This window comes from Heliangelus exortis, chromosome 1 (assembly GCF_036169615.1).
Source record: "Heliangelus exortis chromosome 1, bHelExo1.hap1, whole genome shotgun sequence".
Lineage (NCBI taxonomy): Eukaryota > Metazoa > Chordata > Aves > Apodiformes > Trochilidae > Heliangelus > Heliangelus exortis.
In genome coordinates, this window is record NC_092422.1 from 169685407 (window position 1) to 169703870 (window position 18464).

Consider the following 18464-nt stretch of genomic DNA (forward strand, 5'->3'; position numbering starts at 1 on the left):
GGAAAAAAGGAGTGTGTCACAGAATCCTTGCAAATAATTCACCGTATTATAGCAGACATTTATCTTCTTTAGCAATTTTCCCACGCATATGCTGTGCCTGGTTCCTGAAAGAAGTTAACAAGTTGAAGGACAAAACAGACATAATATAGTGGTTACTGATACAGACCAACCTCAACAGTACTGTGCTTTTAAAAGACCAGAATATTCTGCCCGTTGCAAAAATTTTCTGAAATTTGACATTTTCAATGCTTTATCTAGTTGGAGGTCAGCTTTGTAATTAGTTAGAATCATAAAATCAGAGAATCTTCAGGGCTGAAAGGGACCTTTAAGATCATCTAGTTCCAACCCTCCTGCCATGGGCAGGGACACCTCCCACTGGACAGGTTGCTCAGAGCCCCGTCCGGCCTGGCTTTAAAAGCTCCCAGGGATGGAGCTTCCAACACCTCTGGGCAACCTGTTCCAGTGTCTCACCACCCTCATGGTGAAGAACTTCTTCCTAACACCGTATCTAAAATTATCCTCCTCTAGTCTATCTAAAATTATCCTCCTCTCCCCTTCACCCCAGTCCCATCACTACCTGGCATCCCAAGTCCCTCATCATCATTCTTATAGCCCCCTTCAGATGCTAGAAGGCCACAATAAGGTCTTCTCAGAGCCTTCCCCTCTCCGGACTGCATAACCCAAACTCTCTCAGTCTGTCTGCATAGGAGAGGTGCTCCAGTCCTCTGATCATCCTCCTGGCCCTCCTCTGGACATGCTTCAGCACATCCATGTCTTGTAACAGGGGCTCCAGAAATGGCTGCAGTACTCCAGGTGGGGTCTCACAAAAGTAGAGTAGAGGGGGAGACACCTCCGTCGACTTGCTGGCCACGCTTCTCTTGATGCAGCCAATTAGTGTTGCTTGATCCTCAATACCTTATCAAAAGATTCCCAGAACAGTTTAAAACATGTCTAATAGAGAACACAGGTAACAGACTGCAAAGGAACCCATTTGCTTCAGTCTCAGATTGAACTGGTGGTGGTAGTGACACAGTTTTGACTGAAGGGTAACACATCTGAGTCCCTTGAGTAATCCAGTAACTGTAGGATAGCTCACTTAGAAAGCACCTACAACTACCAGGCCAACTGCAATGCAGTTGGGACTGGATGATCTAGTATTTGGTTCACTGTTCTAGATTGTACAGTGACCTCAAGATCTAACAGTTGTCACAGACAGAATAAGCAGAAAGTATTTAAGCAAACTAATTTCCCTCAAATGAACTGTCAGTATGTTTCTACTGTAGTGCTGTCCTGTGCACTAAAAACAGCTAACAAAACCAACACAGAGGAATGGATTTCTTGTCTTATGATTCCACTTTTGGAAAAGGAAGATATAGAAAATAATGAAGCCAGTTTCTGCTTCTTTCACTGGCAATGTACCATGCAAACAGGTGTTTTCTCCATGTATTATTAAGGGTATCTGCATGACACAGATAAAGACTGTAAGAAAACCAATGATGAGCAGATAGTTTGAGCTTTTGGTAATCAGCTAAAATATCACTATTTACGATGTGGTTTTTTTCCCATTTGAGCTGAATCATAAAAAAATAAAAAGAGAGAGATGGAGCTACTGACAAAAAATATTCTTAAAGAATTCTTGTTTCTGGAGCCAAATGAAAGGAGATATGTTATTGCAGAAAAAAATTTAATAGGATCAAAGTGTACAAAAAACAAACAGAACAAATATTACATGTATGGAACAGAGTAATTGTGGCCTTGCTGAACAATGTATATTACATACCTCACTATTCTTTTCAAAGAGAATTGGGACATTTTTTTTTTAAACAACAGCTTTATAATTGTCTGTCCTATATGCTTATTCTGTCCCCTCTTCTGCTGTCCTAAATGCAGTCGTTGGATGTTTCAGAAGAGCCTATAGTTAGAAAGGTTTAACTTATCTTTATTGATTCATACACTTGAACAAAACTTTAGGAGGAAATAAAATCTGTTAAATTGAAGAATCACCATGATTGGAAAAGACCTCTTAAGATCACGGAGCCCACTACAGCATGTCCTGAAGTGCCACATCTACAAATTTTTTTAACACCTCCAGGGATGGTGACTCCTCCACTTCCCTGGGCAGCCTGTTCCAGTGCCCAACTACTCTTTCAGTTCAGAATTATTTCTGATGTCTGGTCTAAACCTTGCTTGGTGAAACTTCAGGCCATCTCCTCTAGTCCAATTGCTACTTACTTGAGAGACGATGCCAACCCCCACCTCACTACAACCTCCTCTCAGTTGTAGAGAATTATAAAGTCTCCCCTCTGCCTCCTCTATTCCAAACTAAACCTTTCCAATTTCCTCAACCTCTTTGACTTGTTCTCCAGACCCTTCACTAGCTTGGCTGTCCTTTTCTGAACTCACTCCAGCAGCTTGATATCCTTCACGTACTGAGGGGCCCAGAACTGAACACAGTACTTCAGGTGCAGCCGAGCACAGGGGCACGAACACTTCCTTCTCCTGCTGGCCACACTATTTCTGATACAAGCCACGATGCTGTTGGCCTTTTTGGCCACCTGGGCACACTGCTGGCTCATGTGCAGCCAGGTCTGGACCCGCACCCTCAGGTCCTTTTCTGCCAGGCAGCTTTCTAGCCACTCTTTCCCATGCCTGCAGCATTTCATGGGGTTCTGGTGATCCATGTGCAGGATCCAACACTTGGCCTGATCCAACCTCATACAGTTGGCTTCAGCCAGTTGTTAATCCAGCCTGTCCAGATCCCTCTGCAGGGCGTTCCTAACGTTAAGCAGATCAACACAAGCATACTGAGGAAGCACTCAATTCCCTCATCTAGATCACTGATAAGAATAATGAAGAAGACTGGCCCCAAAACTGGGCCCTGGAGACACCACTGGCGACCAGGCCCCAGCTGGATTTAACTGTTCACTACAACTCTCTGGGCCTGGCCATCCATCCATCCATCCATGTTTTAACCCAGCCAATAGTACACCCTCCTATGCCATGAGCCACCCGTTTCTCTGAGAGAATGCTGTGGGAGACAGTGTCAAAAGCCTTTACTGAAGTCCAGGTAAACAATGTCCACAGCCTTTCCCTCACCCAGCAGGTGGGTGACCTGGTCACAGAACAAGCTCAGGTTGGTCAAGAAGGACCTGCCCTTCCTGAACCCATGGTGGCTGGGCCTGATCTCCTGGCTGTCCTGCACTTGCCACATGAACACACTCAATATGAACCACTCCATAATTTTTCTGAGCACTGAGGTTTGGCTGACAGGCCTATAGCTCCCCTGTTGGTAGATGAAAGAGAAGTTTGGTGAGCTCCTCTTCTAGTTCCCTCAGTGCTCTCAGGTGGATCCCATCTGGCCCCATAGACTTGTGGGTGTCCAGGTGCTGTAGCAGATCCTTAACTGCTTCTTCCTAGATTACAGAGGAGTTGTTCCACTTACAGCCAATATTCTACAACCTAGCTTTGGTAGTAGTTATGCTACATTTTAAAGATTTTGCTATTTGCTATTCACACAGTTTGCATTAGATTTCTAAAATAGCATGACTGAAACACAAATTCTTGTTTGTACAAATGGAGAGCCAAAAGGGCTAGAAAGGTATTTTAGAACAACCACTAAAAACTTTACTGTATCATAGTCACTTCAAGTGTTGTAAAGCAGTTTTCTACAATATTCTCTTCAGAAAGCAGGTTTTCTTGCTTCATTTGTCCAATAAGAGCTTCCAAGGATCTGAGTCTCCCCAGAGTTTTTATTTCCTGCATTTCAAGCATAGTGATCTTAGAGTGGAGCTTTGAAATTTTTTGCCATAGGTGATCTCTGTCTATGTCTTGTTTGCAGTATGAATGCTCAGTTTGTAATATTTCACTTCCACCATATGCATTCATATTCACAGATGTTTCTATTTCTGTCTGCTCTGTATCAAGAAACTCTTGCTGATTAGGCAAGAAAGAACTGTTAACTATTTCAGGCTCTTCCAGACTCTCAGATGGCACAATGATAGCAATGACAGATTCTTCACCTCCGCTGAACTGTTCAATACTTTGTGTGACTGTACTCAGAAAAACTGCATTTTCACTTGTTGGCTGTACTCCAACAGAACAGCCTACAACATGGGAGTTAGGATTTTCAATTGCATAGTCAGTAATTGAACCTAAAGCATTAAGTTTCAGAGATGAATTCAAGTAGTCAGAGTCTGTAAATTGCAAGACTGTAGCTGTACAACCTCCTGAGTCCTCTACAGAAGTATAAGCACTGGTAGCTTCCATGCTCTGCACTGCTGCTGCCATTAAAACAGGATTAGGCTCATGTATATATTGCATAGAATTATCAAGAATGATACTGTCTGCCTGAAAGTCTTCTCCATTTTGAAGCTGTAGTTGTTGAATTTGTAAAGGTTTATCCAATGCAGTTGAGCAAACTACTTCTGCTTTTTCATCTACATTTTCTGCAATTACAGGATTTTTCTTTGGTGTACAAAGTTCAAGTGATACAAATGCCTTCGCTGACTCTACGTTTGTATTTGTTTCTTTGAGGTCTTTTCTCTTTACCTCTTGTGGGGTCTTTTGAGAAGAATCTTTTTCCTGGAGAAAAAATGCAAAAAACCAAAACAACATAAACCAACACAAATCCAACCACCTTATAACTAGAAATATCACTTGAACATAAAAAGACACTGAGCAAATCTCATTCTGTTGCATGGTACTACGCAAATAATTATTTAGATGAGCACCTTCTAAAAACTACACCAGTGACCTGAAAATTTGCTTCAGGCCCTAAATACTTACATATAATTTTAAAACCCTAAAAGAAGCTGTAATACTTTTTTCCCTATTTTCAGAATCTAAGGAACTTAGTTACTGATTTACACAAGTCACCATAATTTTAAAAGCACTCAAAGGCAAGTGGCTAAACAAATCTGTCTGACAAAAGACTGGCTAGTATCTCCTATTATCACCTGAAACTGTATTGCATATTTGACTATGAAATACACACAGTACAAGATTTTTGCATTAAAGATGCAAACAAATGCAATAAAGTTGTTTTAGCCCAGCATGGCAAATCTTTAGTCACATGTGCCAACCTGAAGAGAATTTGACAACACAGAAGATTATGAACACAGGCTTGCAGAACAGTGAAACACATTTGTGCAGAAACACACAGGTGGATTTTTAAACAAGCCATTAAATTCTGACAACTAAACTTCACAGTTCATAAAAATAGAGACTTTTTTTTTTTCTGGAGAGACAGAAAATTTTAAGGGAGGATAACATTTTTTCAGGACTTCAAACAGAAGTTGTTACTGGAAGAGGGACAGTTTGAAACTTCTCCTTTTTTTAGGATGGTCTGTAGTATCCTAAGTACATTATGCTTTGTAATTTGATCTTATATGAAACTTCAGTGCTAAAGGACTGAAAAAACATATACAGAAATAGAATTCGTATGGTTACCTTTATTTTTCAAAGGAGATACTTCTAAATCACATCAATATTAGGGTTTTGGAAGGATGAAGTATTTCCCTTTCTCTGTCAGCAGCTGAAAAAGTCTTTCTTAGACTGTCTTGTTTCTCTACATTAACTTAGGAACAAAATAAGAAGGGATTCTCCCTCAGAATAAGGACAGGTACTTCCCCTGTTTTTGTGAAAGCCACAGTCAGAAGAGTGAGCTTATGAAAATAATGCCAGAGAGAGAAGTGAGACTCAAGGAAAGCAAGTCCACTCTCTCACAGGTATGAAGAACTGCATCTCACTTGTTTTGATAGCAGACAAGTGATGGATACACTGAAAGGAAGCATATACTACTCTTTTCCCAAACTGAATAAATTTAGCCAGGATTTACCATATATATTTCTAATGCAAAAATAACTTAGAGAAGCCTTGGTATGTTCTTGGCAACATCTCTGCATAAGAAGTTTCTTATCTTCAGAACTCTCTATCTACCTTTGTAGCTGTACTATGACTGGTCTATGGTCACATGAAAAACAAAAGAATGAAAAGGCAGGGAAATAATCAGCAACTGCATAGAAGCACGGGGCAGCAAAGTTCAGCTCCAAAGGCTCCCTGTTACAATGACAGCACAGGGAAGTGAGGGATATATTGAAATGGGGAGCAGGGAGGTAAGAGGAAATATATTTACTGCTAAGTTACTACTGCCACAAATTGCAAGATTTTCTACTTTTATATTTGAGATATTCATCAAGATTGACTTTTCACTCTTCAGTGTTGTCCTGGTTTGGGCCAGGAGAAAGGTGATTTTCTGTTTTGCTTTCAACTAAGTCTCTTGTAAGTAGTTGAAGAAGTGGTATGGGCAACACTTGCAGCTATCCAAGATGACAGAGAACTCAGTCTAAAAATGAATTATTTTGTAAAATTAGCCACACATTTCAGTTTCAACAATTCAGCCTTCATAGTGATTCCAGTCTTTCCATTTCTCCAAACTTCAATGTGATGACCCAGAGGAAGACAGTTATGGGCCAGGAGAGAATGAATACAGCTGAGATCAAGATTAAATACCTGTGTAGCACACTATTTTTATGTAACCTAGTACAACTTTGTGAAGGATGAAATTGTTTTTTTTGCATATCTTCAGCAGCCTGCACTCCTGAGCTCTTAGAGGTTAGGTTCAGGAAAGAAATGTGTGGTTTGAAACTTACATATTCCTAAGCCAGTATGTATGTACAGTTAATAAGAGGCCTCAAAAGATCAATATATTAATTAAGAGTAATTTCACAGGAAAAATTGTTTAGCATCATAATATTCTCATAGGAAACTTGTTTTCCTATGGGCAATTTCCTATAGGAAATGCTTCTATAAATTCCAATTAAAAAAGATACTGAATTTCCAGTCAAAGCATGAGAAGTTGTTCTCCCTATACACTATAAAATCAAACATTCATTTTGCCTTAGTCCTGCTGACTAAGGCAGGACACAAAATCTATTTTTGGACACACAAGTCTTTTGGACACGAAATCTATTTTTAAAATAACATATGAATATATTGCAGATAATTAGAAAGTGCGTATCACATAAATAGTTGGTTAACTTTGTCATGCAATAAAAAAAAAAGACAGAAATACATTACCTTATCATCTGGGGAAGAAAAAATTGTTGGTACAGCTGTATGCTTCAAGTATCGTATCCCCCATCGCACATCGAGGGAATCAGGGGTAAAATGATCACTGCAGAGAAGCTGGTGCTTGCTTGGAGTCCACGCATCTCGTTTCATGTTCCGCAACCATTTCTCAAGTCTCTCTTTATCATGAAGTGGAAATCTTTTTTAAAGAAGTTGAAAGAATAAGTAAAAACACACACACACACACACACAAAAGTAATTTTTTTTCATTCTTTCTAAAGAATCTCCCATTGTTCCCTGAAAGGCAGCCTTTCCTTACAAAAACATTAAAAATCCTATTTAAAAACAGTGAATATCCAGTGCTAATCAGTACTTCTCTGGTGCATATCAAGTTTCTTTCAACTCTAGCATAAAACTACCATAACTTGAATTCTGAGCAGTTCTATAACTACTGTTAAGAAAGCAATTTTCCTTAGAATAATGAGCAATAAATATGAAAGTGTATGACAGATCCAGGTGGTCATTACATTTAACTGATCATAATGGTAGGATGTAAAAAGTATTAGCTGTTGGCTGTATGATGGACAACACAAACATCCAGACATGCTCTTTACAAGGCCATTTGATTTTGCTTTCTAAACAAAAATGGAGCATTCCTAAGTCAATTCTCTTCCCTTAGCTCTTTTTGTTTTTTAACTAACAATCAGTTCTTTTGGTTATGCTTGCTACCACATGTTTATGGAACTTTGATGCACAAAAAAACTGGCTCTGCAAGTGAGGTACTCCCACACAAGAGCAGAAGCTGGGGAGATCCTGGAGTGCCTGTGAATGCTACCACTCAGGATACTTCTTGGCAAACCCTGGACCTCACCCTCAAACCCCTGAAGCTGCAGGTTTCCTCCAAAAGCCACAAAAGGCAATAACTCTCTTATGCAGGCCCACAGTGTTCCAAAATTGTAACCTTAGCTGATTTGGGGAGAAAGATACCCAAGAGACACAGGATAAATGTGCTTGTCTCTATCCCTTCCCAAAATCTTTTGATTTTTTTGCCATTCAAGCTTTGAAGTTACCAAGGAAACAGAGCAAGCTCTTGATGCACCTTGCTCTGTCTGCAGAAAACAAGAAATAATACTAGCAAGAACAAAATAACATCAAGTTCAAATTAGAGGTTCAGCCTTTTCAAACTGTGCCTACTTAGATTGTGTACACCCAGTAGCAGCATTACTTATATTACACCCCGTCTCCTGAATAACAGAGATAGAGAACATTTGTTTCCACTGCTGTTACCTTTGAAACTCAGCACTCACTACCTTCCCCAGTCAGACAGAAGGAAACAAAATAATCTGTAGTAAGAGATAACATCTGATAGCAAAATTTATTAATTTATCTGAAGGGCAACTTTGCCAGAAACTCCTCCTGCTTTAGCACACACACATCAACAGAATCTGTTCTCTAATGTGAGACACAAAAAAATGGATAGAGGAAGTGGACAGAATTTATTAAGGAGCTGCCACCACTGCACAAGTCAGAAAGGTGAAGAAATCTGACAAAGGCAGGCAGTCAGACCAGCTGAGATTAGGTGAAAGTTAAGAAGTTCAGGAAGGGCTCAAACCCAAAACCTTATTTGGACATTAATTTCAGCAAAACAGATTTTGAGGCTAGTTGTGAAATCCATTTTTAAAATTTTCTTTAAAGGCTACAACATTCCTTCTCCGGGGAAATGCTTAGCACACTTTTATTCAGCAGAAAGACACTGATACTTAGTTTCTTGCACTGTGCTCCTCTGAGTGTTGAGAAACACAGATTTTTCACTCACCGTTCTGGGAATCAACAGCCGCCTAACAACAACAGTACAGAGGTTACTGCTGGCCTGGCACCGTGACTTTAATCCATCAGGTGGCCGGATGGTACCGTGCAGCCACCATGAACCCAGCTGCTTCCAAACAAACCGGCAATGCCTCTGTTTATTAACCTAGTGGCGATGTTTCATTTTCACGAATCAATAGATGGTTACTTTCCTACTCTGCCAGGTCCTTCGCTTAGCTTGCAAACTGTCCCTCAGGGGATATCCTGGTCCCTTCACTAAGAGAAGCCAATGCCCTGCTCAAAACACCCCTTCCACAAAGGCAGCCACGGCTGAAACAACGGGGTAACCGGTGCTGCTTTGCCCTAGCAGCTCGAACCGCATCACGGTTTTAAGCGCAGGTTTTTTTTAAAGTCCAATCTCTTTGGTTTTCACTTCACGATCGCTCTGCACCTACACAAGACCCCTCCGATGCTACCGTATCTCCTCCCCCTCTTCGCGGGGGGTGCAGGGGGAGGTTCAATGCCCAGCCTGGCGACTCTTTTTTCACCCCCCTCCTCCCGAGATGGGAGAGCGATTTCCCCCGAGCCGCTGGGGACAAGGCTTAAGGGGTGGCCCCCAACCTCTTGAGTCACCTGCCCGGCCATTTAAACCCTGGCTCCTGAGGAGCCGCAGGGGCCCCAGCCTCACTCCGGGATGGCCTCTTTAGCGCTCGCCATCCCTCCCCGCTCCCCGGGGCCGCCCCCTCCCCGGCCACTCACGGGTAGAAGCTCAGCTTGCGCTGGTCCTTGGCGCTTTGGCCCCCTCGGTTCTTGCAGCAGGACGCGGCGCAGTACCGCGGCATGGCGGAAGGACGCGGGACGGCGGGGGGGGCGGAGGGGCGCGGGGCGGGGGGCGGAGGGAGGGACGCGGAGAGGCGCGGAAGGACCCGCGGAGTAGAGGGGGGGGAGGGGCGGTGCGTAACCGTGGGGCGCGGGAGCGACAGTCACGCGGACAGGGGGCACCGCCTCCTCCCCCCCGCCCCGCGCGCCAGGGGAAGAGGCCCCGCCCACCCAGGGGCGGCTCCGGCCGTAGCCCCGCGCGTGCGACACGTCACGTCACGTCACGTGGCGAGGGGGCATTGACCAATGGCGCAGCGCTTCGTGTAGCAACGGCCGCCGGGGCGCGGGGGGAGGGGCTGCGCGAGCGCCTGGCGGCCGTTGGGCGGGAGCGGCGCTCGGGGAGGGGGTGGCGGCAGCGGGGGCAGCGCCAGCGGAGGGGTCTGTGGCGGCGGCAGCGGGGTCTGTGGTAGCGGTGGCTGAGAACGGAGGCTGAGGTGAGGGGCCCGGCGGGAAGGGGAAGGGGGGGGGATAAAGGTATCGGCAGCTGGAGGGCTTGGGCCGCGGTTTAGAAGAGGTTGGGGAAAAACGGAGGGGTGCTGAGGTAGCTGGAGGGAAAGGGGACGCGGAGGGGTCGGTGAGGTTAAGGGGTGCTGGGGCGGCTGGGAAGGGAGGCTGGGGACGGGAAAGAGAGGGACACTGGGGCTCGGTCCGGTGAACTTCTTTGCCCTTTGGGTGACTCTGGGCTCTCGCTTCCCGCTAGGCCCATCTGCTGCGATCTTTACTAAGCCTGGCCGACTTGGAGATGTGACAACGGCGCTTAGTGTCGTTGGTATCATCTGCCGGGGTCTAGCTCGGCCTTGCTTTGTGTTACGGCTCGTTAGGGATATGGGAGGGTGATGCCGGGGGAGGTTCTGTCTCGTTTCCTTCTCCAGAGCAAGATCGAGGAGACTTCTCCTCTGTCAATGTAGGAGATGTTAAGAAAAGTATAACCCCCCCGGTCTGACAAACTCTACTATAGCCGGCTGTGGGCTATAGATTTGCTTGCTCATCGGAATTGTCGTGATATGAGAACCATTGGAAAACTTTGGTAGCTTTATTACTAGTAGTAGATCCTAACTTCTGTCGTGGTCACGGCCTTGTCATACCTAGAATGCTGGCTGTTATCTACCCAGCAGGATGGGTCTCTGAACATTTGTGTTACTATGTTCTGTGTTTTAAATATAATAGCACAGGCCTTGGTAAATCACTTGGTCTCTTCTTGGAGGAGGAGTGCACACGGTCCATAATAAAAATAATGAAAAAAACATGTGGCTATGTAAAGCTGATTTTTCTCATGACTTACTTATGCCAAGATTTCCCTCTGAATTCTAGCATCAGTTTGTTTCAAAATGTAACTTTCTGATGAAGACACTTATGAAAAAGCCTTAAAACTTTAAATTATTGTTGAAGTTGCTTGTCTTTTATAGAAGAGTTCTTCTTTCAGTTCAGTTCAAACTCATTGGGAGTTTTATATGTCAACCTTTTTATTCAGTGGTATTTCTCCGTTGAATTCTTTGGTATCAAATACATGGTAGGTGTTTTTATTTGTAGTACAGTTAATATGAAAGTAAGCTGAGCCCAGCCCATTGTAAAATAAAGGAAAATATGCTTGACTTGACTGAACTCTGTACTCTAAATGAGTGTTTTATCCTGTCATGTTCTCCTTAGGTCAGTTTACTGACCTGAAGCAGAGCATGAGTGTCCTAACAGTTGCCTGTTCCTGCACCTCACAGTCAGTCTCTAGGCCAGTTGTGTTTTCAAGCTGTTATTGTCACACAAGCTATTCAGTTGGTCTTTCAGTAGTGAGGGGTTTTTTGCAACCTGTGCTTATTTCAGAGCTGCTGTCTGTATGGTCATAGAACTCAAGGATTAGTTTAAACCCAGTTCAGGTATGCCAGCATGAACAGTTTGATACAGCAAAACGTATCATATTTACTTCAGCAGCTCTGTAGGAGAATGTACAGTTAACCGTGGGCATAAACCAAAGATAAACACTTAAGCATACCTATGATGCATGTGAAATATGATTTCACAGGATTTTCTTTTACATATTCTGTGGTTGTGAAACTGAGAGAATGGAATTTGACATGTGAAAAAACATGCTGAAAGACTCCTGGCACATACAGGTCTTCCTCTTTGAGCTTATAGTCATAGCTTTAAGTTGTTGTGGAATATAAAATAATTTGTTCTTCAAGAATGTTTGTTTTTCTTTCTAGGAACCAGAGAAATGGCCACTACACAATCTGTCTTCATATTTGCTCTCTGCATTTTAATGATAACTGAATTAATACTGGCTACAGAGAACTATTATGATATCTTAGGTGTTCCAAAAAATGCATCTGACCGCCAGATCAAGAAGGCATTTCACAAGCTGGCTATGAAATATCACCCAGACAAAAATAAGAGTCCTGGTGCAGAAGCAAAATTTAGAGAAATTGCTGAAGGTAATATATGCTAACCTTAGTATTAATCATTTGATACATGGCTTTTATCTGTGAGAAAATGTGCTAGCTTGAGTATACTCTTGTTACTGAGCAAAAGGTAAAAGGACTTTTTCTATTTTACTGTCAAATGTCCAATATCAGTATCTGTTTTGTTTCTGTGTCCTTGCACATAGGCAGGCCTTCTACATAGTTTATGCATTTGTGCTTGTTAGGCTTTTTGGCTTATGCCTATAGTCACAAAAAAATCCTTGGCAGTAGGATAGCTTTAGCCCTAGGAGGATAACTCATCTTTTGATCTGTCTAGTGAGACCCACCTCAGGATTACTCAGGCTTCAGAGGAACCTAACAGCAACCTTCTAGTAACTGTGAGGAGATTAACAAAAAAAAAACCCTGCAGGGTGCTTCAGTAGTTCATGGTGGCAGTAAAAGTGACAACAGAAAAAAATCTTTTTTTAACCTTGAGCACTGTCAGGTGTTGAAACAGGTTGCTTAAAAAGGTTGTGCAGTCTCCAACCTTGCTGATTTTTCAGGAATAAATGGATAAACCCCTGAATAACCTCCTCTGATGTCATAACTGATCCTACTTTGAGCAAGAGGTTAGCACTGGAGACCTTCTGAGGTCACTTCCATTGTGAATTATCCTCTGGTCCACAATTCATATGTGTTTTGTGATAGCAAATAGTTTTGTGGAAGCAAATAATCAAAAATAGAAAAAGTCTTGCTGAAAAATAAGATGTTCCCACTTTTGCTCTCCATAGACATCTGTCTGTTTCTGTAGCTCTCCAAACTAAGCTAGTTAGAGATTTCTGTGTTTTACCTCCTTGTCTGCAGAAGAGCTTTTTGAAAAAAATGTAGTTGTTAACAGATATGTGCTGGAGTTACTAGTACCTATTCCAGGAGGAACTGGGAACTCTTAAGTAAGTGTTCAAGTTAAATGTCAAGTTTGAAACTATTCTGTAGGAGAAAAAGGAACCATCCAAAAGACTTAGTGTTGTCAGAATGGATATATTATCTGTCAGACTTTCTGCCTTGGAATACCAGTAGCTGTAGTTCTAGACCAAAGATCAGATGGAAACCTGATTCCATTCCAGGCATATCCAATCACAAAATCAGTTTGTTTTGTTGAACTTTTTAAAAAAATTGAAATTTTGGACGTGGGGGAAACTTATTCCCTTTATTTTATCCCCTTGATTTTTATCAGGTTACTTAGTTGTAACTGAAGTGTAGCTAGAACTTGGTGGTTGGCTAGCAAGTATTTTTGCAGGCATTGCACTGTTTCTGTGGTGGGACTGCAGCAGGCAGTTCATTTTTTTGTAGGTGGAGCTCCTAACATCCTCTCTCCTTCAGTCTTTGCTGTGCCATTGCTGTTTTCTTCCAACTATAAGCACTAAGCTTTGTTACTAGTAAGCTGTATTGTATGATCTGAATTTTAAAATTTGAGGATATAATCATAGCATAGGTGTATTATTATTACTATTATGAAGAATAAATATATATATATTTATAAATAAATAATAATAAAATAATAATAATATAGAATAAATATATTGTTATGAAGAATAAATACATACCCTAATTTTCTTTGAAGACATTTAAATGGGGGTTTATCTTGATCAGGCTTATATGTTAAATGCAAGTCTTTCTTGAAATTTGTCCCATTGAGGAAGTGGGAGGAAGCTGTTCCTTGTATTTGATCTTTTTTTTTTCCCAATGAGAATGTAAATAAACTTTTTTTTTTTTTTTTTTTTTAATGGAAATAGCATATGAAACATTATCAGATGAGACTAAACGAAGAGAATATGATCAGTTTGGCCGTCACGGAGGACAAGGAAATAATGGGAGCCCATTCCATCAGTCATTTAATTTCAACTTTGACGATCTGTTCAAAGACTTTGACCTCTTCAGTCAAAACTCAAGGTCAAAAAAGCACTTTGAAAATCACTTCCGAGCTCACCGGGAAGCTCACAGTCGGCAAAGACGGTCTTTCCAGGAGTTCTCCTTTGGAGGTGGACTGTTTGATGATGTTTTTGAAAATATGGAAAAAATGTTCTCATTTAGTGACTTTGAAAACGTTCACCGTCGTGCGGTGCGAACTGATGCCAGGTTTCATGGGTCCAGCAAGCACTGTAAGACTGTCACTCAGAGACGAGGAAACATGGTTACCACTTATACAGACTGTTCTGGACAGTAATTTTTCCTTTCTTTTATCTTTTCTTTCAGTGTCTTCATAATTCTTCTTGGTTTTATGCTAACATGGAAAAAAATTTTTGAACTGTTTGCTCTAAAAAACACTTACCTGCTATAAAGAAATGGTAAATGAAACTAATCTTCAGCATAGAAGCAACTTGTTTGGAAAGTAAATGTCTCAGTAACTACTTAGAATGGGAGAGAAATAATCTCACGTGACAGAAAAAATGATCTGCATTTCAGTTTAGTAAATGCTTTCCCTAAATTTGAACTTCAACACAAGATACATATTTTTTATTTCATCAATGTAACACAATTTTTTCATAAATGCCAATTCAGGACTGTTTGAGTTACTGGTGCATGGATTGCAGCAAAGGAGATACTTCGAAGTGCTGCTTTTTTTTTATCATATCTTTTGAAGTTTTCACTTGAAGTTTTTTCTTGATATGAATTAATGTGCAGATTAGATTATTTACACAAAATAGCAGCATAAGTGCGATTTACCTGGGTCTTTGTTATTCTGTCCAGCATGGAAAATTTATTAACAGAAATCCCCTTTTTTAGGTTGGAAAATAACAAGGAAATACATTAAGATCGTGCTTCAACTAGGAGAGCCATATGGAAATTAATTTCCAAATAGCTGTTCATTGATGTGAAAAGACAGTAGGATTTGAATAACCCTTAAGGGCTATTTGTGTATGTAAGTTTGTGTGCATACAAGGTGGTTTGTTTTTTTGTTTTTTCTTCCAAAATACAAATCTCTCTCTAACAATGTTTGGAACAGTATATCGAAAACACTCTTGTTTTATGCTTACTATAGTACCACCCGTGCAATGTAGTTTTCATAGCTCAATTTATTGAACTTAAGTACTCCTCTGTGCTTGTGAACTTAAACAAGATAAGCTTGCCTGCAGGTCACTAGTTTCTGGAAGGGTCTAAATAAAAAATAGATTGTTTAGATTGACAAATTTATTACCTTTCAGCAGGAATTTTTCAGCATTGTGATTTGAAAGGTAAATTCTTAACATAAAGACTGAGTAAAACTGGAAATTATTATTGTATTCATCTAATGCCTTGTGGTGCTGGAATCTACTAATAAGGGTGGTACTAATGGCTATCGGTTTCAGCACTGTGGAAATCTATAACTAGTCTGAAAAAAACCCCCAAAATTGATAACAAAAAACCCCTGCCCAAAACCCCTCAGCAACCCCCCTGAATATTTTTAACTGATATCAGTCCAAAAGTTTTCGTTTATTTCTTAATCAGTAATAAGAGCTGAGTATGTTACATTTGTTCCTATTAATAAAATTGCTGTCACCCACATATTGTTGTCTCTTTAGGATTGTGAGATAAGAATTTACCTTTCACACTGATTGCATGAGCAAAGCAAGCATTTTAAACAGCAGTGTTCTAAATAGGCTTTGAGTGCTTAAAAATCTTTTGATAAAGAGATTTAATTCTTTGCTTCTTGGATAGATATTGAAAGCTGCCTATTTGCTAAGTAACTTTAACCTTCCCCTCAAGGGTATGTATTAACTGCTTGTTCAGTTTTCATTCACTAAGTACTTGGAATGGATTTTTGCATTATATTAAGTGCTTTTCCTTTTCCATGTTCTTCTTTATTTATTAATAGACTAATACCTCATATATGGTCTTTATAAAAAGCCAGTAATTTGTGCAACATTATTGGAACGTGCAATATTCTTATAGTAGGAAAAGTGCTGGAGCGAGTGTTTTTGTGTTATTTCCACTCTTTTCCTATGTAAGCAGAGATTTTCAGTTTCTTCTGTATAATTAATATATGTTTCAACCAAAAGTTGTAATTCATGTAGATTTCTGCAGTTTTTTCTTTAATATATTCCATCCTGTGCAAGAATCAGATTATCTGCCTGACTGATATCGTATGGGCATCCAAATGATCAAATAATTAACATAGAGTTCTGAATTGTTTCTCTCACATATAACAAGGTTTTTAGAGGGCATTTCTGTATGTATTTGAGGAGAAATGTTCCTTGGACTCTGGACAGATGAGGCCTTTAGTATTAAATACAAGACAGTGTTAGCCAGTGTCCTTTTTTAGGGATGATAATTTCTGGAATTTAGAGGTGGGAGGCAACTCTAGAAGCAAGGTGCCAAGCTAAAATATTAATGCCTTTCTTAGTCTAGTGAATATTTTCTTAATTAAAAAAATAAATATTTGGAAAGAGGAGAATGACCAGTTTTAAGTGTGGGGGAAGGACCCAAATCACTGACTTCTCCAAGGGTAGTTTTCTCTAGTTATGAATGCAAGTCCATTCCCTAATCCTGAATTAGAGGAACAAAAGCTAAAATGAGCAGTGTAAATTGTAAGAAACAGCCCCCCCCCAAAATCTAAGTGACCATATGATATCACCATCTTTCAAGATAAAGTTTCAGCTGAAAAGCAAGGGCCCTTTGTTGCTTCTAGATTAGCTTCCCCTCTTTAGGATGCTCCAAATTTATTAATAAAAAGTGCACCTGTTTTTTTAATCTCCTTAAAGTCAATGTATGAGACTGCTAACAAGATAAAGCTGCTAGTTTTCTAGCTGACAATACCTTAAAAAGACTTCTTCCTAGCCTATTTTTACTTGCTTTTCAATTAGTTCTCTTAATTATTTATCCCAGGAAAACCATTTCTGTTATTCCGGTGGCTTCTCAAAGTGGCCTTTCTACTTGTTTTGGTGGTTGATCCAAGGTAAAATCCCAAGGAGAGATTGTCACTGGTATTGCAGTTCTGGTGATTTGCTATGGTTGTCTGTGATGGGTATGCTTTGAATAGACTTCAGCTGAGTAAGTTCAGGCAGGCTTCCTTCAGCCAGCAGTGTACAGTTCCACAGCTATCAGAACACAAGCGTGCAAAACATGTTGTGCTACTTGCTTATTCAGGGCCCTTGCACATTCTTTTACTATTTATAGTGTTTGGTTCATGGCAGGCTCTCCAGCGGAAGTCCTGATATAACCTTGTGACACCCCTGAATGCAGAAGGCTTTGAAGTGCTGTCTTTTATCCTCACAACTTGTGAAAAGACCCAGCAAAACCTATTTTTTTGTTGTTGTTTTTGTATGAGGGTGAAAAATAGAATACTTACCAATTCTTGAAAGGCATTTATGCATATGTAACTCCAAAAAGATGAGTTTCTAAAACTTTTCACGAAAAAAATTGTGGGTTTATGTATTTTTTCCCCTTAGACTTTTGAAACACAGTATCCAGTGGAAATAAAAGTACTGTACACTTAATTAGGGTGCCATTACATTAAACATGTGAAAATTGTTTGTGTGTGAAGTCTTTTTTTATTTTCTTCCTCCTGTTCTTCAGGATTAAAGTAGGTTTTGTGGCACTTGTGTTTTACAGATTTTGACCAGTACATTTTCCTTAAATGGAATGATGGGGTTGGCAGGGAAGGAGTGAGAGTAAAAGAAATTGACTTAAATTTTACCTGATCTTTTATTCTTAGAGGTGTTGAGAATCATATGGAGTTTATACCTATAAAGCAAGCACACAAAAAAACCTGTGTGAAAAGGCCTTTGTCTGAGAGGCAGAGAGCCTCTGCCTTGAGAAGTGTTGCATCTGCCTGTGCTCTGACCACCGTGGTGAGAAGTGGGAGAGCAGTCAGACCAGCACTGACTGGCCTGGGTTACTACTGAAAAGCCAAGGTTACTGTTGAGCTGATTTGAAAGTTGACTCCACAGCTGTGCTTGCAAGTTCTTTTCTGGGCCTAATTTTTAGAAGGTGGTGCAGGGTATAAAAGGTTTGGGGTATGGTATTGCTCAGGCCATTTCATGTTAGAACAGTTCTCTGGAATGAAAGCAAATCCGCCACCTTAACAATGCAAAACCACATTTTGAGAACCAGATATTGGAAGATGTGTTAAATTTTCATTCTGCAGTGTGTTGGGTGAGTTGTGTGTAGGGTGCATTTCAGAATAAAATGTTGTTCAGAGGATCATTTGGATCTGTTGGCTGACACGACTGAGCCTGGCAGGGCTGCCCTTGTGTAGTGATTTATGCAGTCATGCTGCTGACTTTGGAGTGTGGGCACCTGTTTCTGTAGGGCCTGGACAGAGACCAGCTTTGTAGAGGCCAC

General features: G+C 40.8%; 2 protein-coding genes across 2 annotated transcripts; one reads left to right on the forward strand and one right to left on the reverse strand.

Moving 5' to 3' along the window:
- Positions 1 to 1667: 1667 nt before the first annotated feature.
- THAP5 (THAP domain containing 5) lies at positions 1668 to 9837 on the reverse strand. The gene is made up of 3 exons (XM_071733635.1): positions 9634 to 9837; positions 7078 to 7267; positions 1668 to 4581 (listed from the first exon to the last, which is right to left on the reverse strand). The coding sequence occupies exons 1-3, from the start codon at positions 9714 to 9716 to the stop codon at positions 3625 to 3627; spliced, it is 1230 nt and encodes a 409-aa protein (XP_071589736.1). The 5' UTR covers positions 9717 to 9837; the 3' UTR covers positions 1668 to 3624.
- Positions 9838 to 9994: 157 nt separating this feature from the next.
- Positions 9995 to 17651, forward strand: DNAJB9 (DnaJ heat shock protein family (Hsp40) member B9). Its single transcript, XM_071733636.1, has 3 exons — positions 9995 to 10187; positions 11949 to 12176; positions 13937 to 17651. Exons 2-3 carry the CDS (start codon positions 11960 to 11962, stop codon positions 14365 to 14367), a joined length of 648 nt encoding a protein of 215 aa, XP_071589737.1. The 5' UTR covers positions 9995 to 10187; positions 11949 to 11959; the 3' UTR covers positions 14368 to 17651.
- Positions 17652 to 18464: the final 813 nt, after the last annotated feature.